Raw genomic sequence first — 20,027 nt, 5'->3', positions numbered from 1 at the left:
GAAAAACTGTCTTCCACAAAATTGGTCCCTGGTGCCAAAAAGGTTGAGGACCACTGATCTAGACTCTTCTACTTGAATTCAGTTGATAATAATCCTAAAGAATGGGGTCCAGGAACTCAGGACAGTAAAACGATCTGGGCTGAACTGTTAAGAAGTAAACATGTGGGAGGAGAGAGAGAGAGATCAAGACCATGCACAAAACTTGCCAGTGAGAAACCATTAAGTCAAAAGCTGAAAGCCACGAGAAGCTGAAGGCAGACGTGCTGTCCCAGGGCTTCCTGGAGCCACCAGACCAGAACCCCATGTTTGGATTCGGTCAGAAGATAGCAGGTACAGCCAACACACATGTTAACTGTGAAAGACATTATGAATTTAAAAGAAACAATTCCTTTACAATGTGTTCTTAGGTCACTCCTCACTGAAAGGTATTAATTCTGTGATCACCTCTGTCTCCTGATTCACCCCCAAGCTGCTCCCTGTTTAGGATAGGTCTAAACAATCTGGACTGTCAGTAAAGCCTGGGAAAAGGGAACCATCATAAACAAACTATTCGCCATTCTTCCCTATATTAGATGTTTTACTTTGGCCAGAAACTGCAAGTTTAGAAGATTTCAGGTAATGGTACACACTCTTCTCTCCTGCCCAGTCCCACAAGTTCTCAAGAAATTTGAGGAATCTTGGTAGAATCAGACTTTAAATCAGGTTGCATGAGGCTTCATAAGCAGAGTGGTTTAAATTCCTAAGTCAAATCCAAATTCTTTTCAATATGTGAAGTTGACATAACATATCAGAGTAAGTATCAGCTTAAAAGGGCTAACTTGGATATCAAAACCTCAGTCCAGGCTCTTCCCAGCTGTGATCCCTCCTGCCTGGGGCTCTGTATCCTCAGCCTCCCTACAGGTGATCAATCAGGCTGACTGACGTCTAAGGGTCCTTCTTGTCTGACGGTGTAGCATTCCTGGAATGCTAATCTGTGTCCTTCCTTCTCAGGCCCCAATAGAACATGCCCTTCAAGGTTCATTCCTGGGCCCTCTGGTTCCCTACTCATACTTTTTCCCAACTCCAGCACTTCCCTCAGTGTCTAAACTCATGATTCTTAAAGAGAATTTCCTTCAGCACTAACCTGGTTACTTAATAACATTCTGTATTGCTAAACACTTATTTTATCATATGTTTGCTAACATGCCCAGCACAACAGTGGATGCACAGCAAGTGCTCAAGTGACACCGACAAACGGAAATCATTCCTCAGCTGAGGACCATGACCCCTCAGAGCTGTCGTTTATGACCCTAGGCCAGAAAGCACTTCAGACGTGTGGTTTAAACCTATGAGACTTAACAGTTCCCTGAGCTCACTCTCCAGAAAACAACACAGTGACACACAAGGAGACTTTGAAATGGCATCACTGATGAGGGCAATTACATGTTACATGCAATAATATAACGATAACATGTTCCCCATGCGCTCTTCAGTTTACAGCGCGTGATCGCATGTAAATACTATGCTTAACGGTTCTCGGTAGTCAGTCAGCATCCCCACATCACAGAAAACTGCAGCACTCAGAGGCTGACTGCAGGGAAAACTATGCAAGAACTAGGATCAGAATCCTTACCTTCCACCCTCTGCCCACCCCCAGCTCCCTGCATCATCAGCTACACGAGCTCATCCCACTCTGGGTTCCACGCCCCTCTAACACCGCCCCCTCCCTGGGGCAATCACTGGCAAGGGTCACAGACCACTTCTGCCCCAGGGGATGCTTTTAAATTGTAGAAAGGTTGAAATCTACAGAAAACTACAAAGAATTAAAACTGCTTAACCTTAGGGGACAGTACTATTAAACTGTTAGTATCTTTATTCCTCTGCACAACTTTGTGTATATGTATGTCCAAATATAAAAAATGCAAAAACATCAGAAATATTCCTCCATGGTTGATGTATCTGACATAACTTCAGCTAGCTGCAAAGTATTATTTCATCATATTGAAATCAGTTTATTTCACCAACCCTGTGTTGCATTTGTTCATAATTTTTAACACACTGTATACAATGCTGTGACAGACTACTTGAAAAAAGTTTTTGTGCCCATCCATGATGACTTCCTTAAGGTAAGTCTTAACAAGTGGATTTGCTGGGGAGAAAGGATGCACACTTAAGGTTTTTGGTACTTGTCAACTGATCTACAGCTTCCCTGGTGGCCCAATGGTAAAGAATCTGCCTGCCAAGCAGGAAATGTGGGTTTGATCCCTGGGTTGGGAAGATTCCCTGGAGAAAGCAATGGCAACCCACTCTAGTATTCATGCCTGGGAAATTCTATGGACAGAGGAGCCTGGTGGGCTATATATATAGTTCAAGGGGTCACAAAGAATCAGACATGACTAAGCAACTAAATAGCAACTGCTCTACAAAATTTTACACCAATGTACACTCTCAAAAATAATGTTATGAATATATTCCATTTACTTCACTCTGGCCAGTGCTCTCTGTATTAGAGGGTATGTGTGTACTCATGTGTATCACCTGAACACAGGTAAAAACCAGATAAACCTGACAGGTAAAAACACTTCTCTGCTGTTGTCAGTTGCAAGTGGAGGAGTTACTATTTTCCTCCTGAAACACTCTCCCTTGGCTTCTAGGATCCCTGCTTGTCTCCTCCTGCAGACTACCCCATCCCACTCACTTCTTCAAAGCTGATGTCCCCCGGTTCTGTCCGCAGTCCTGTTCTCCCTCTTTGACTTTCAACCTGGTGATGAGCTCATCCACCTAAGACTTTAGCGCCATCATCAGGTCCCGCCTGCCTCTCAGTTACATCTCAGTGCAGACCTTCTCCTGGATGCCAGAACCTTACATCCAATACTGATTAGACATGACTGAAGCAGGAACCTGGTTGTTGATGTAGGCCCCTCCCTCATGATGGCAGTTCAGTCTTCTACTGACTCCACCTTCTAATACTTCTTGAGTCCCCTCAGACTTCTGGCACACCTCAAACTTATGTGGTTCATGAAGCATCTCCCCAACCCTGGACCACTGTAACAGGCTTCCAAATGGTCTCCGTGTTTCTCATCTCAACCCCATCCCTCCCTCACTCCTCATTCTCCAGACTGAATTTCTAAATAGAAATCTGATCTCTCTAAACAGTGTAAAACCTTTCCATGGTCTTTCATTGCTAACAGCGGCATTTCCCAAACTGAGACTTCTGAGGGGTTGCCTACGAAGAGAAGTTTAGTAAACACTGGATTCTACATTTTCCCCCCCCTCTCTCTAGGAGAGCCCTAATGCAATCAGCATTTTATACACTCTGAAAAGTCCTGCAGTAAAGAAACCTGCTTACTTACCAATGCATCTGACCATGATTTTTTTGGTTTGTTTAAAAGACCATATCTTAGGGCCCAGACCCCAAAGGCAGTCATTTCAAGTTCAGTTTTTCAACCACCAGAGAGATTATCGTTTTTCTAAGAGACTACTGCTAGCCACTGATTTTGGCTGCAACATGCCTGTTAGTTAAAATTCACTTCCACTGTTTAACGGGCAGAGCTTTGGTATACCAAGATGAAGAGTTCTGCGGATGGGAGACTGTGATGGTAGTGCAATAGTGTGAACGTACCACTGACCTGTACACCTAAAACGGTCAGGATGGTAAGTTACGTGTACTTTACCATATAATAAAAAAATCAGTTCTAAGCCAAACTGTGTCTTTTAAATCTTTACAATACAGTTTTTCTAGATAGTCAGTAAAATTTCAGAGAACTAATCTGTTTAACGCTCAGAAACATTCATGGACCCCTAGGGTAAATGTGCACGTATTCATTATCTCCATCCAAACATGATTTCCTTTGCCACAGCTCAATTCAGAAAGTCAAATCTCCAATTCTGGCAGTACCAGGAACCTACTGAGTTGACTACTTTAACCTTTACATTTGGCTAAAGATATGTGCAGGCTGAGATAGCTTTTGTCATCTTAAACAGCTGTGTAAAGGCAGATAACACGATTACGCAACATCAGTATTATATCATAAATTTTGTACTGTCCACAGAATAACATTCTCTGTGGTGCAGCCAAGTAAATGCAACCCAAATGAATAAAAAGTCCACCGAAGTGGAGCTTCAAGAAGCCATAGTAACCCTCACAGACTCCTAGGCAGCTTCTCATTGTGACGTTCATGCCCTTCCAAGTCACTTATTACATCTATCTGCCTGGGCCCTTAAGTGCTCCTTTATTAGCACAACTTTTTATTTGCTGAGATGTAGCTCATCCTGTCTGTCATGGTAGAGTCATGATATCTGAGCCTAACAGGAATTCTGGATTCTACAGTCAATGGAATCAGGATGCAGGCACCCTTGGAAGGGCATAGGGGTGAGCCTTACCTTGTCTGCTCCAAGAGATGCTGAAAAAGGCTACTAAGTTCCATAGAAAATAGCTCCTAGATGGCCCTCCCATATATCCTTGGGGGTTCCAATTTCTAGCTAACAAGTTAAGGAAAAGCAAGCAGTGTTCTCCTTGGCCAGCAGCACAATGTTATCGTAAACAGAGCAAGTAGAGCAGGCAGCAAACAGGCAAAGATTCCAAAATGTCACATGCAGTATCTCTCTTTTGTTTATTTAGTTCAATCACACATGACATGAAAAACAAAACCTTATTAATAGATGTGGAAAGGAATAATCTTATTTTACTGACTTCAGGTTAAAAAGAAATATATACTGCTTCTCATTGGAAATAATCAAAGGGGTTTTTATAGCAAAGAAACTGGTTCATGATATAATTAAATTCTAAAATAGATTTAAACCTGCTCTAGTTTTTATCAGAATAGGTGTTTTTAAAACTAACTACTTTATAAAAAGAAATTCCTAATGAAGATTATTACCTTATTATTACTCTGGGTTTATTGGAGTATATGCAGAACAAGATAAGAGGAATTTACGAGCATATCTGAATTCATGTGAGAACCTTCTTTATTTTTTATTTATTTTTAAAGATTGTCTTGATGTGGACCAGTTTTAAAGTCTTCACTGAATTTGTTACAATATTGCTTCTGTTTTATGTTTTGGATTTGGGGCCAGGAAGCACGTGGGATGTTAGCTCCCAGACCAGGGACTGAACCTGTGCTCCCTACACTGGAAGGCGAAGTCTCAATTGCTGGACTGCCAGGGAAGTCCCAGAACCTTTAGCTTTAAATGCTCCAGATTCTGACAATAAGTCACATCCAAAGAAGTGACGTAACAGTACTGTAAACATTTCTGTTAGGTTTATAGAGTAAGCCTTATGAATTTAATTACACAGTAAAACACATATAAGAAGGGATGGTGGTGGGTATGTTAGCCCACGAGGCACACAGCATGCAGGTCAGGAGCCAGACTGCTGGAGCTGATCCCTGTCTCTGCCATTTATCAGCCACCTCTTCTCAGGAAGGCTGTTTACCTTTTCTGTGCTTCAATTTGCTATTTTATATAATGGAGATAGTAATAGTAGCTACACCTCCTAGAGGGAAAAATGTGTTATTATTGGTAAAATGATTATAATAGTGTGTAGTATAAAAACCTGTAAGTATTTGTTAAACAGAAACTCAGAACAAATTCCATGGATACTGTCTCAACAGGCATAGTTTATGCTCTGTCAACTTACAATAGTTAGAAGAGATATGGTTTGGCTATTTCAAAGCATTCATTAAGGCAGCAGATACCACAGAGCCAAGAAATGCTAAAGTTTAAAAAGCAAAGCCATTCTCAATGGGCCAGGATATGGGTAAGAGGGACAAAGCTTAAAAGCCAACCTATGGGAGACTGACTGGAAATCGAAGAGCTGGAATCAGAGCGCTTTATTTTACTCCCAGGATGGTGCACTAGAATAAAAAATACATAAACACAAAGAAACAGAGCAGGAAACGCAGAAACTGGTCAAGAAAGACAAACTGGCAGAGAGTGGGGGAGGCTCCTGCGTACCCACATGCAGCTCAGCTAACAGAGGGAAGGGAAGGAGCAGCTGAAGGGGGATGCACGACCGGGATCTGACCATCTCCCACTGCCCGCGGCCCCACACGCCTCCAGCGGCAGGCGCCATCACTCACACTCAACTGGCTGTTTCCTCTGGCCTCTGGGCTGGTGTGCCAGCCTTTGTAGGATGAAGCAGACCGAGACCTCACAGACCCACTCAGGTGACTCCCTGCCTTACAAGTGCGCAGGCCCACTGCCAGGTGTTCTTGATCTTTCTGGCTAAAGGAACTCCCAGTCCTCCCCTCCCTGGAGGGGCCTAGTACCCTCCCCGACTTTTAGACGCACAGATTCCAGGCAAGGTCACCGGCGGCACTAACAGGGAGCTGACAGGCCTTTTTAGGGCTTCTTTCCAGGCTGGTGTTAGTGGAACACCTCACACGGAAAAATTTCATGACACCAATAAATTCCTAATTCTTATTTACTGCGTTTCCAGAAACCCATCTCCCTCAACAGCATCCACCCCTCCTGCTCTCTCCCCTGGTTTGCCCTGGCACCCCGACCAAGTTCCCATCTGCACTAACTGGGATGACATCTGGGCAGCTTAACAACAGACACCAAACAGACCCCACCGCCAGCACCCCGTGGAATCACGAAAAACCAGTGGTGAGGGCGTGGCTGACAAGTAGCATGTGCTGAGTGCGGCTTCTTACCTCGGCAGGGGTCATTTTTCACAAGGAACTCATCCAAGGCCATCCACCCTCCGCCGACACGGACCATCACGGTGCTGCGCAGGATGCGGACCAGCCGCAGCTGCTGGGAGTCTCCGAACTGCAGGGCCAAGGACACAGGTGAGCCAGGGTGCTGGGGGGCAGTGCGGGATGACACGCCCCTAACGGAGCAGACTGTATTCAGATGGAGTGACAAGTTCGCAGTCTGGGGTGAATTTTAACTCTCACTCTTTTGCATTTTTCACAGAAAACTTAAAATATGGAAAAGCTAAAGGTCACTGTCTTGACGTACTTTCTACTGGAATAAAGTTTAAACTTTGAGGGTTGTGACCCTGCCCCAAAGGGGAAGGTAGAGGGCAGACAAAGCCTTAGCTCACTTTTAGTCTTTCAAAGACGCTACCCAAATAAAAATCCAGTAGTACAATTCTTTGTTAAGCTAGTTTGTTTCCATAAAAGAAAAGGTAGCTATGAGGTGGATGTCAGCTTCTGAATACAGTGTGCTCAAAAGTTAAATGGAAAACAACAAATATCTCAAGTCTCAAGGAAATCCTTGCAAAGCATCATCATTATTACAAGCTTAGAAGGAAATCTGATTTTCCACATCATTTTAGAAATAAACCCTTAAATATTCTCTAATTGTGATTTTCACCAACAGAAAATTTTCTTCAGCTGAACAAATGATTAGATAGTGTCTATACTAAAATTTAGTTGAAGAAATTAAAAATTTAGTCTACCAGGCTAACTGTAAGTAGTTTTCAACAATCATTTCGAGATAGTAAAACAAGCATGATTTTCTGATATTTATTTTTTCCTTTTTTTCCTGCCAAATATGCCAACTTCCCAACCCTATCAACATTTGGAGTTTCCTATCGCATAAATTATCCTCTTCCCAAAATTGTTTAATTCAAAGAGAACATTGCGGGGCCGGGGGTGGCGGGGGATTAAATCACTTAAGATTTCCAAAGTTAAAAGGAGAAATGTAACTTTGAAACAGGGCACAAAATTTGAAAATGCCAGAAAGGATGTTTGAGAAGGATCACAATCAGCCTCCCTCAACATTAGTATTTTTGTGGTAATTCTCCATATGACTTTGTACTCACTCAAGCTCACTGTTAATTTATACAGGCAAGGTGACTGAAAAAACTACCACCCCCGACCCAAGCCCTTATCTTTGAAAATAAATATCATCCTACATCTTTCGTCTCACCCAGGTTATAGGTTTTTATACAAAGTGACTGCAGCCACAGCACAGTGTGGTGTGAAGAGCACTGAAGTGGGACCAGAAACGTGAGGGAATGAGCGTCGTGTCCCAGGAAGGAAGCTGCCCTCAGACACTGGCCCTGTGCGTGGGAGCAGGTAGGCACCGAGGATTCACTCCATCAGATCCAAGGGCAGTGTCAGCTTGCGTCACGATTCGGGGTCTTCTCTGGGTAAGTGAGGGGAGAAGGAAAGGAGCTCTGCATCTCCCAGAGGGAATCGGGAAAGAACCCCACGCTGAGCTATATTCTTAGATTATAGATCAATGATTTGTCAGCCTAATTGCATTGATTTCATTTTTTCCCCTTAATTTCTTACTAAAGCTCTCTCTGAAGTATTCTAACTTGCTTTTACTGAGCTATGGGGAAAAGGAGGTTTGACCGAAGCCAGAGGCCAAAGTGGCTGGGGAAGCTGAGGCCAGAGTGATGATGTGGAAGGAACTACTATGGCTCTACAAACAGGGTCCAGCACAAATCTGGCAGAGAGGGGTTTCCAGAGAAGCAAGGACCTCTGGACAGTCTCAGGGGCAACAGTAAGCTCTGTTTCCTTCTCTTAAATGGAAAATCCCTTACAGTGACCTGGGTAGCGGCTCTGGTATTTCCCGTGTAACTGCGGGCACAAGTTGTCCTTAAGGCCTCAAGTGCCTCGTGTATAAAACGAACTTCATAATTCTGTTCCCAACACTGGAATGGACTCCTCTGACCCTGTGCCGGTCAGTGGAGTACAGGAGGACATCGGTGCCACCTCAAAGGGGCCCTGTACCCACATGTAGTCATTAGCAAACAGGCACAACCTTAGGTGCTACTTGGCACTCTTCTGCAATGATTTACTTAAAGTCAGTTTGGCTGTTTTTGTTTTCATTTTCTTTCCATCCTTTGTTCTTCCCACTGGCCCAGAATGTTACTATAGTTAGTGGTTAAGGCAGTGCCTGGAACTCAACATTGATTGAAGGCCTCAAATCCACCAAGTGTTTCTGATTTCATTTCACAAGACAAATTTTACCCATGCAACTTCCTTCCATTTAAAGACACAGGACCCCAGAGCCCTCAAAAAGATCTAAAAGGTTAGAATTACCAAGCAGAGTCAAAAGCATTCAATCTTTTTTGCAAGACTAATTTGATCCCATTAGATCATACTGGCTGGCCATAATTGGCAAACTTCAGGTTACAGCCAAGTATGATTCCACACCACACTTCTCACCTACCTTTCGACTGTAAAATATAAGTACAAGTAACTAAAATATTAATAAGGTATTTAAACAGAACGAGTACCTTAAATATCCCAAGACTTTTTTGACTTAGTGTGCATTATAAATTCTGTGTTAATGGTCAAAAGACTTTGGTGTAAGTCAGAACTGTGCTGTCTGGTATTCTGACTTCCAAAACAGAAGGACAAGACTGGGCTCTTTTCAGATGTGGGATAGACTGATACCACAGTTGACTTCCCCAGAACCATACTATATACTAGCAAAATATTGTCTTTAAATGATCAAATTTTGAATGGAAAATTATATACACTTGCATCTTTTTGCCTCGAAGACAGCTTTAGAACACTTGCCCCGCTAGCAGTTTCTCCGCTTGGTAAGACAACCTGAGGTGACCCAGGCATGCTTCAGATTACGTCCTCTCCCCATAGCAAAGAACAGGCAGCATTAGCCACACAGACCATTTCCACCGAAAAGAATGTTTGCAAGGCACACTGTACCTGATTGCCGAGGAAGAACTATAGACAGTTAAGAGTAAAGGATGGAGGAAATGGAAGGAAAAAAAAACAAAAACAGAGAACATTTTGTCAAATTAACACTAAGGAATGAAAATCATGTAATCACGTTAACAAGAAGAACAACACATACTGACCATATTCTTATCCAGCTTCAGACTCAGGGATGCGGTTTTACAAGCTAAGAAGACCTAATTTTTGCACTCTATGTTGCTCCTGTTAATTCATTCCTCTCACAGGTAATTAAAACAAAACCCAACAGACCAGGGTAAGACTCCTGGGAGCCTTATTATAACCCCAAACTTGGGCTGGATCTAAGGCAGAGCCACGTGACGCTCTGCTCCCCAGCTCAAGGCAGCACCGGGTGGCTCTGCTGTACCCTGAAGACAGCTTTGACATGCCCATGAGTCTCATTTTCCTGCTCCTAACTGGCTGCATGTCACTCTGTCATCTGAAATGGCAACCTAAATCCTCTTTGTCAATCCTAGATCTACCTTAGGACCTTAGAGAATCCTGACACACTGCTGAGTACATCTTAGGAGTCCTGTCATAGATCCTTTTTATGTTCCCACCTGGCCCCAAACGAAGATAAAACACAGCATGGCTCACTGTCATTTATGGCCTTACTCAGCACAGCTTTCTAGGGAACACTACTGAGCGGGATAAGAGTCCCATGGGGCCTGGACACAGGTCTAGCTAGCCCTGAGCCTCCGAGGCACATGGGCTCATGACGACCAGCTCCTTGGGGGCAATAGCCAGTCATTAGATAGCTGTTTCCTTATCTTATGATAAAGGTGCCTCCGCGTCCACAAAGACCTGTTCAGTAGTGAAGAGAGGGCTCTGAAATGTCTCCTCTATTGGATCTCATACAAGCAACTGCGGACCAAATAGGGCACTATTTTCCAGATGCAACTATGCGGGGCTCTGAATCTTAGCCCACACGACACCGGACACCTGGCACCTGAGGAGATGAGGGCCAGACACTGCATATCACGTCCCACTGGCTCCGGTCCTCCAAGCATCAGGAGCGGGAAGTTGGGGACACCCATCTGTCATGTGTCAGGTTCTTTCACCTGTAAGGGCCACACAGGAAGAATGACCACCACAAAGGACTGGTTTTCTCTTTCTTACCCGGTATTTATTCTCCCCAATCTGCTCCACCTGAAACCTTTTTGCACATTTGCACTGAGCCACTTGTCTTGTGACCTATTAGTAGTGAACAAAAACAAAAAGAAAAGTGTGAGGGATAAAGCAAGACTTCCTCTTCAAAGAAACAAAGATCTTTACATGTCATCAAAGAAGCTCTTCATTACATATTTTTCGGAATTCCAGGTTTTTAACACATGCATCTATCTTCTATCGTGACTCTCATGGAGACTCAGTTAGATGCTGAATATAAAGGAAATTCAGCAGTAATGATACAACACATTCTTCCATCTTGCTTCAAAATTTCCTCAGAGAAATGTGCTAATATGAATGCATCAATATTAACTGACTAATTAACAGCAAATTATGAGTTGATTTAATCTCTACCTAGGAGCCTGGCCCTGGGGTGCTCTGGGCCACTCCCGAGACTAGGCCCATTGCCTCCATCATCTCAAGATCAATTCTATGAGCTCCTAATGAATTCATACTTTTTAGCATGATGCAGTTTTCAGTGTGATACAGTTCTTAAATAGGCAGAGAGGTTGGTGGGTACACATCTTAAACACTATGTTTCCACCCTTCAATGCGACATATGAAGATGCTCTTCTGCACCCTGAGGCAGAGTCTGTTCTAGGCAACGTGGTGCCCTGGAGAGTTCTCCGAAACACAGTGGTGACTCAGAGTGAATTCATCGGGACAGAGCCACAGACCCAAGGGGGCTCCAGCAGCCAACAGGGGATCCCCAAACAGAACTCCAGATGATCACCTCCCAACAGACATGCTGAAGGGCTGACATGGCAATTGCACCCGACCAAATGCAGGACAGCAGCAACGTGTCGTCAAAAAATGTAATCAAAACACAATTATTTCTCGTACCTCGTCTTCAATTTTATCTGCATCAGTTGTTGGTCGATAAGCATCTTTGTTGGGATGGAGAGCAGCCACAAATTCATAGTAATCAATATAACCATCCCCATCTCGGTCAAAAATGTCAGCAACGGCAGTCATTTCTAACTTGGTAGTAGGGAACTCTGGAGGAAGATCAACCACATTTTGGAACATTAACTAAGAGAAAAGGCTTACTTGGCTGGTTGGAGGTTATATAAATACTTCTTTAAAATAATTTGTCTTCACTTGTTTATCTTCTGAAAACCAGTACATGCTCCCTTTAGAAAACTTAGAAAATACAAAAAGTTACAAAGAAGATAAACATCACCCCAAAATATATTATGGCATACTCAGAGCATGCCCCAGAACACACTCAGTTTTTGGCACTTTTGCTAATAGACTCATAACCCTCCCAACCCCCTACGCAATTTAAAACCAGAGACCTACCACCAAACTTCAGAATATACTTATTCACTCCACTATCGATAGGTTGGATATTTAGATTATTTCAGAAGACTGACAATTTGGAAGAAACAGGGTGAAGTTTTTCTACGTTTAGATTATTGCTTTGGATTCCTCACAACTGCTTTCCAAAGTGTGAATGCTACAATAACCAGAGCGACCTCTTAAGACATAAAGTGGACTACACTGTCTCTCGGATGGAAATCTCTGCTGGCGGTCCACTGTCTCTAGAATGAGATCTGATCCCTTCATGATGGCCAACAATGCCCCACATTAACAGTTGTTTTCTACCTTTCCAGCTTCACATCTTACCAATGCTGAGGTCATGACACCCCAGCCATGTTAACCTCTGAGAACCTGCCAAGTTCATTCGCCTCTCAGCACTTTGTACCTGCTGCAGTTCTGCCTCTGTCTCTCCCCTGAAATCCTGACATGGCTGAATCCTCACCATCACTTAGGTCTCAACTCAGGTATCCCCTCCAGACAGGCCTTCTTGGGCCTCCATGTGAAAACAGCACACCTGTGAGATGTGCTCTGTGATCTGGGCAAGTCACTTAACTAAATGCCTCACTTATTCCTTTTGCTAAAAATACATGAGATCACACATTTTGTAAGCTTTTATACAGATGCCAGAAACTGACATTATGAGGGATGTAATGTACAACAAAATGATAAATATAATTAACACTGTTGTATGTCACATATAAAAGCTGTTGACAGTAAACCCTAAGAGTTCTCATCACAAGAAATAATTTTTTTATGTCTTAAATTTGTACCTATACGACATGATGTTCACTAAACTCACTGTGATAATTACTTCATATGTGTAAAGCAAATCATTATGCTGTATACCTTAACCTTATACAGTGCTGTATGCCACTTACATCTCAATAAAATTGGAAGAAAAAAAAATTTGAATTCCTACTGAACAACTGATATTGTGAAAAACTTTAAAAAAATATTTTATAGGCATGTCTCATGTCAGTTTCTGGCTTCTCTGTAACAGCTTATAAAATATATGCTCTCATTTACTATGCTTCAGATATCATCCCCCTCTTTTTAAAACAAATTTAAGGTTTGCGCCAACTCCATCCACGCCAAGGAAGTTCATTGGCACCATTTTCCCAACAGTATATGATCACCTCATATGTCTCTGTGTCATATTCTGGTAATTGTGCAATATTTCAGGTTTTCCATTATTATATTTGTCATGGTGATCTGTGATCGATGATCTCTGATGTTACTACTGCAAAATGGTAATGACTTGCTAAAGGCTCAGACGATGGTCAGCATATTTCAGCAATAAAATATTTTAAAATTAAGATATGTACATCATTTTTTAAGGTATAACACTATTGAATACTTAATAGACTACAGTATAGTTTAAACATAACTTTTATATCACTGGGAAACCAAAAATCTCTAATGGCTCTCTCTATTCCAATATTTGCCTTATAAAGGTGGTCTGGAGTGAACCTCCAATATCTCCAACGTCTGCCTGTACTGAGAACCTCATTATTCACAATTGTTAGCTCCTCTTCTAAACCTTGAATGTGTTTTGCTTGCCATAATGTGTCAAATAAGACCTGCTTTTTTTAATTCTAAGCAAAATGAGGTCCGACTCCCCATCAAAATAACAGACCAACTTTAGTAAGCAGGTACATTACTTCTTCTCTAAGACTTCAGCTTTCACTTAAGAAAGACTGTTTAGCCAGAAATACAGCCTGCTTCGACAAAGCAAGTGCAAGGAATCTAGGTGTGACCTGGGTTTGGAATTGTGACTGGACTCACTGGATGCTAGAATGCCATCGATAAACTCCTGACGGGTTATCTTCCCATCCTGGTCCTTGTCAATTCGCCGGAAGAAATCCATCACCCGAGACTTTTTGTGATTCATCCAACGCATATACTTTTTCCTCCAGACATCGAAATCAAAGTTGGCAAATTCCTTCAACTAGACAGAGATCAGAGGAGTGAGCAAGACCTGCTGTTTTGGCCTTCAAACCTGCCCAGAGCAAACCCAACTTTCAGACATCCAGCAAAGCCATGCAGGCCTTTTGAGGGGACCAACAATGAAATCTCTGTGTTGCCTCTTCTGTGAAGGCACATTGGCTCCTTCACTTAAAGCCATGATTGTTTACATGAGCTGCAGTAAAATGGAGCAGTGAGAGAAACAGTAACTCAACAACCACCATGGAAGATACAGAGCACGCAGAACAAGAGTGGGTGGGGTCAGCCTCGCTTTCCCTTGGTTTTTTCAAAGGATCATCCCCTCAGATGGAGAAGAATGGAGTCTACCCCAGAAGAGAAGTCCTCAATGCGCCCCACTTATGTGGTGTTTCTTTGAGATGGCGCCAGAGGGAGTGAACTGCCCTCTGATTCACCGTAAGTATTTGGTCCTGGTGGACAGCAGCGGGCCTGTGCAGTGGATACGGTGATGCTGAGCTACTTGGACTATGCCAGCGACACGGACTCAGGGTGACTTAAACAGTGCAGCGGTTTTCCCCCTGGTCTTTCAAACTCCAAAGTTGGAAGGAATGGGGAAAAAAAAGAAAAAGCCAAAACCAAATATGCTTAAAACTCAACGGAATCTACAGAAATAACAACAAAAAACACAGAACACTCACTTCTGGGCATAGCTGCTTTGATATGCACAAATAAAAAAATATAAAAGATATTAGAAACTTGTTTTAGAAACTAGGAAGTGAAGTACTATATTTTTCAGACTGGTTAATGATACTTCAAAATAGATTTGCTTTTTATAATCTACTGAAGAGTCGACAAATAACAGGATTATTAAAAAACTACTCATTTCATAATTGGGGAGCTTATATCTTTATACAAAGGGCTCAGTAATGGTCATTTTTATGAGATGCTCCACAGCTGGCGGTAACTCTGCCAAGTTAGGTTCCTGATTCTCAACCACGGCCGGATGCTAAGGAGGATGGCACCACAGGCCAGACCCGCCTGGACTGGCTGGCAGCCTGCTCTCCACCACCAGTGCTACAGCCGGTCAGCTGTTAGTTTCCTCACTCGAGTCTCTTCTCCCAGGGGGCCTGCAGGACTGAGTCCTGGCCTACACTGCTCTGTTGCTCCTTCTGCAGAAGTAGTAGGTCAAGGCACATGGGTCAATACACAGAGCCTCAGAAGGGCTGGGTTTTGATAAGTCGCTTCCCTCCAGGGATGGCTGCCTGGCGGGGCCTCACCTCCTCCAGCCGGTCCAAAGCGTCGTTCAGCTTCCGCTGCCGCTCCAGCGCCAACAGCCACACCTGCTGCCAGCGCCCGGACAGCTGGTTGATCCGTGGATTTTTGGCTTCAGACTGTGAGAGGATTGGCATGGGAGGAGGGGCAGGCTGACTCAAGGACTTCCCTGAAAGGAAAAATAATCACAAGATTAGAAAAGCTGGTTTTGTCCATTCACAATGAGAAGGTGCCATCTGGCTGAACCTAAAAGATCTGCACAATGATATCCAGTCAGTAATTGAGGAAGGAAACATGGGACCTGGCCACACTGAAATACAGAAGCACAAACTACTGCTGCTCTTTCCCAGCCAACAAGTACCTATCTCATACTTTCAATCAGTTCTGTCCCACTTTAGTGGACCAAGGAAACGGCAATGGTTCCATAGGCGCCCACTTATTTTAAGAAGAAATTACTGTAAACCAAATGTAAACAGTCAGCGCTAATGACTAAAATAACCAGAAGGCCGCTACAAATGGATCGGCTTAGCCATTCCAAAATTTCATACCAATTCAATAAACTGGAGCCTAGCTACTGTCTAAGAAAAGTAAGTTTCAAAAAAAAAAAAAAAGATTTTCATTCCAATCCCACATGGTTTTTGAAATGCTCATCCTCAGTGGAGTGAGCAGGAAGGACTCCTCCTGCCCAAGGGCTCCACGTACTGCTGCCGCCGCGGGACTTCTCCATGAAAGGTGCATGAGCTGGTTCTAGGATCTTCCTCTTGTATGTCTTGGTGACCCGGTCCACATCAGGCTGCTTGCGAGTCATCTCCTCCATAAACGTCTGTTGAACACATAACAAGAAAGGGTTGAGATTTCTTGGACTAAGACGGAAATAGGCAACTTCTTACTAAAAAGGCTAAGCCTGCTACAAATGGACCACGGGAGATGCCTTCATACACAGCCCCCCTCCTTTCGAGAAACACGATGAGTGAGGCACTTCATCAAGTGCTGCAGATGTGAAAGAGTAAGACCTGACTCTGACTACCAGGAGCTCACGGCTGAGTGAGGAAACCAGGCCAGGCAGAGCAATGAGTGGTCCCCAGGTCCCCAGAGGCAGGCCTAGGATGGGCACACACAGCCCAAGTTGGGCAGGAAGGCTGCCTGGAGGCTGGTGCCTGAGCTGCGTGCTGAGCAGTGAGCCAGAGACTGGGGCGGGGCGGTCCCACAGAAGCCTGACAGTGGGGTGAGCCAGGGCCCTGATCACTGGCAGAGCTGAGGATGCAATTGGAGGAGGGGCAAGAGGGACAGCTGGAGAGGCAGGCAAAGAAAGGTCCAGAGAGGCCCTGTGTCAGGCTGAGGGACTGGGATTTTATTCTGAAAGCAATTGGCAAGGGGGTTACAGGTGGGTGAGCAACTGAAGGATTTTGATCCAGAAAAGAGATACCAACAGATCTCTGTCTTAGAGCGACCGCTCTGGCCTCAGTGTAGCAGGCAGGACATGAGATGAGGGGCTGGGTGGAGGGGCACAGAAGTTAGCAACCTAAGGCAGTAACTGAGGCAAAACACAGTGAGGGCCTAAGCCAGGGCAGGAGAGGAGGAGCCGTGCAGAATTCTGAAAGCAGAACAGAGAAGACCCAGCAACTGGCTAAATGCAGGGCTACAGGAGAGACGAAATCCCAGACATGCAGCACAGGCTTCTGTGTTGGGTGACTGAGTGGATGAGGAGAGAGCAGGTAGTGTGGAGGGAAGGGTGGGGTTAGGGCCAGGGCCAGGAAGCAAGGCTGCAGTGAAGTTTCAGAGCTGTTTCTGGCTTCCTGTGTGTGCAGCTGAGGCGGGAGATATGGAAACCCTTGTGTACAGGTGCTGGCTGAAGCTGAAGGCTAGATACGGGTGTGAGAAGAGGGTTAAGAAGGGAACTTTAGGGAAGAAGAGGGCTTCCCTGACTCAGTGGCACAGAACCCATTGCTAATGCAAGAGATATGGGTTTGATCACTGAAGAAGAAAAAGGCCACCCACTCCAGTATTCCTGCCTGGGAAATCCTGTGGACAGAAGGAGCCTAGTGCGCCTTAGTCCATGGGGTCACAAAAGAGCTGGACATAACTGAGCTGACTAACCAACACCAAAGGAAGAGAAACCAGCTAAGAAGACTGAGCAGCAATGGTCAGACAGATGGTAGTGGTGGAGGAGGGGTGGGGGAGAAAGATGGGGAGCTGGAAGGCATAAGGAATGAGAGGTGGTAAAAGACAGGCGAGGGACTGGCCTTGACGGAAGAAAATACTCTTACTCAGGAGAGGAGGGGTCAGTGTAGGTTAACTCGAAGGGAAGTACTGGGCGTTTTCACTGGTAAGGTTAATTATACATGCTAAAAAGAATTTACATCCATGGTATTACTAAGCAAGATCTATACTTGCATTCAGTGTAAATTATCATGGCTAAAATCTACAGTTTTTAACAACTGTTAAAAAGTATTTGTCTCCTAAGAATATACGGTATATGAAGACAGCTCAACCGAGTTTTCCTCCATTCAATTTAGTTCGGTGTGTTGTCTGGCCCATCTCTGGGTTCATTTAAGACATCTTTCTGAATCCAGGTATGACGGGATAGGTCCCAGGTAATGGGACCATGGTATAGAGGCTAGTCAATAGAAACTAATAGTCAATAGACCCAGCTAACTCATGCCCGGACCCCCACCCCACAAAAACTGCGAGACAGTAAGCGTGTTTTAAGCTGCTAAGTCTGCATGAATATGTTCAGCAGCCATTAAAACATGGATGCACAGAGCAAAGGAAATGGGCCCCATGAGCCACACAGGAAACCTATGACCACAGGACGCAGTTGGGGTACCTGGTGCTCAGCAATAAGGGCTTTCACTCGGTCGATGTTCTGAGGGATCGGATCCTGATCCCGCTGAATGAGGGTGGTCTCGGCCCACTGGATCCACGCCAGAAGTTCTTCTAAGAGCTCAGCATTTGCCACCAGTTCCGACAGGGCAGCTTCGAGGCGCTGCTGATGCTGCTTAGCCCACGTCAGGACCTGTGGGGGAGGGAACCCGCTGGCTCTCAGTCAAGCACATTCCTTGTTTTCAAAGCCCCTATTTGTGTGAGCTGGCAACCCACTCCTGTGTTCTTGCCTGGAGAATCCCAGGGATGGGGGAGCCTGGTGGGCTGCCGTCTATGGGGTCACACAGAGTCGGACACGACTGAAGTGACTCAGCAGCAGCAGCAACAATGACTTTTAGGGAAAAGACCACCCAAGCAGTCAAGAGGCTTCTCTCTTGCTCCAGAGACAAAGCTGGAGTAGGAAGCCAGTTCCCCTGAAAACAAATGTAGCACATGGTCTCAGACACAGAAGGCCCCTGGAAGGAGGAAAGCGCATGGCACGTGTCCACTGGACGCCATCAAGGCACATGATGACACCAGCACCGTCCTTTCGGGCTCCTGCACATTATCAAGAAAACAGTGACTACTAAAACGCTAATAACCTGACTCCTGCTGAGCTATTCAGAGTGAGTGACAGATGCCTTACACAGGGGATGGGACACTCGTGGTCTTCCTCCAAACGCAGAACTCACCTCCTCAAAGCGCGCCCGGATGATGGTCAGCCAGTGCTTGATGGTGGTGATGCAGTCAGGATGGCAGACCGCCAGGATGACTTCTCCCATGGACACTGCTGTGTTCACATCCACTCGCTTTTCTTCTACTTTCTTCATGAATTCCTAAACAAACAAGATTTGAAACCTTAAACCTATTCAAGCAGCACTGTTAGTTTACACTGAGAGGAGAAAACCAATTCAGTGTTTTTTTTTTTGACTCTGTGTTGATACAGACCTCTAAAAGTCTGTATTTAGGTGTCTCTGGCATTTTCTTTCCAGTTCTCACAGGTGTGGGAAAGTGAGGGACTTACACAAGAACGACTTTCGGTGCACGAATGGTGAGGACTAGAAACACATTCCTGAGCTCTCCCTCTTTTCACAAATCCCTGTTTATGTTCATTTCCACAGGTGCAAATGGTATTGGACAAAAATAGTGATAGCTACAAAACGCTACGATGTTTCAACAATACCTATAACACAATGCAATCACAAAACCAAGAGTAAAATCTCTAGGTGGGAAATACACAAATTAAAAAAAGGAAACATTTGCCACCTCCTTAGGACAGTCACACTGAGGCCCCAGATACCACATTATACCCTGCAGCTTGGTGAATGGCTCTGGGGGCACAGATCAGGCTTGAAGCTGGTCATGGAGGAAAGCCACACAAGGTGTATGCAGGGGTTGGGGTGGGGTGTGCATAAAGCTAGAACAGCCCATGTTTTCCTCTGGTATTAACACCAGCTGTTTGACTTGCTTATAACCTGCATGTGCCACTTTTGCAAAAAACGAGAGGATGAGTGGTCTCTGGGGGGTCAGGAAACCCACGGGTCATTCCCCCATGTGGGTGGTGTGGGGCCCCACACCCTGAGATGGATTACCTTGTGAGTATCAATGAGAGACTGCAGGGCCTCCGTGTCATCGGGAAGCGCTCCCCGAAAGCGGAGCGTCTGCTCAGCTTCAGAAAGCCACTCCAGTAGCATGTGGATTGTGTCCCGAAACTCCTCTGCCTGAAATAACCAAGCACAAGAGCCTGAGCCTCTCTCTGCAGCTGAGGTCCCAGACAAGGCAGCCAGAGAGGGGTCTGGCCTGAACTCACTGGCCTATCACAGGCACCCACCCAGAGGC

General features: G+C 44.7%; 1 protein-coding gene across 19 annotated transcripts in view; it reads right to left on the bottom strand.

Moving 5' to 3' along the window:
• The window catches only part of MACF1 (microtubule actin crosslinking factor 1), a 332,059-nt gene that overhangs the window by 6,288 nt on the left and 305,744 nt on the right, over positions 1-20,027 (bottom strand). For 9 of the 19 annotated variants that reach the window (XM_088835151.1, XM_088835150.1, XM_088835154.1 and 6 more), the window contains 11 exons: positions 19,781-19,909; positions 18,881-19,024; positions 18,154-18,342; positions 16,029-16,149; positions 15,332-15,495; positions 13,917-14,079; positions 11,652-11,806; positions 10,761-10,835; positions 9,615-9,632; positions 6,636-6,753; positions 5,766-5,834 (listed from right to left, as the gene is read on the bottom strand). In XM_088835151.1, the coding sequence (XP_088691277.1) occupies positions 5,766-5,834; positions 6,636-6,753; positions 9,615-9,632; positions 10,761-10,835; positions 11,652-11,806; positions 13,917-14,079; positions 15,332-15,495; positions 16,029-16,149; positions 18,154-18,342; positions 18,881-19,024; positions 19,781-19,909 (1,345 nt within the window). The remainder of the gene's footprint in view (positions 1-5,765; positions 5,835-6,635; positions 6,754-9,614; positions 9,633-10,760; positions 10,836-11,651; positions 11,807-13,916; positions 14,080-15,331; positions 15,496-16,028; positions 16,150-18,153; positions 18,343-18,880; positions 19,025-19,780; positions 19,910-20,027) is intronic. The other 10 variants (XM_088835156.1, XM_088835160.1, XM_088835164.1 and 7 more) reach the window with 3 other exon arrangements.

This window comes from Moschus berezovskii, chromosome 4 (assembly GCF_049115385.1).
Source record: "Moschus berezovskii isolate FMDL1 chromosome 4, NW_MosBer_1.0, whole genome shotgun sequence".
NCBI classification, from domain to species: Eukaryota; Metazoa; Chordata; class Mammalia; order Artiodactyla; family Moschidae; genus Moschus; species Moschus berezovskii.
Note: the sequence above shows the minus strand (reverse complement) of the source record. Positions and strands in the feature narration are given on the sequence as shown.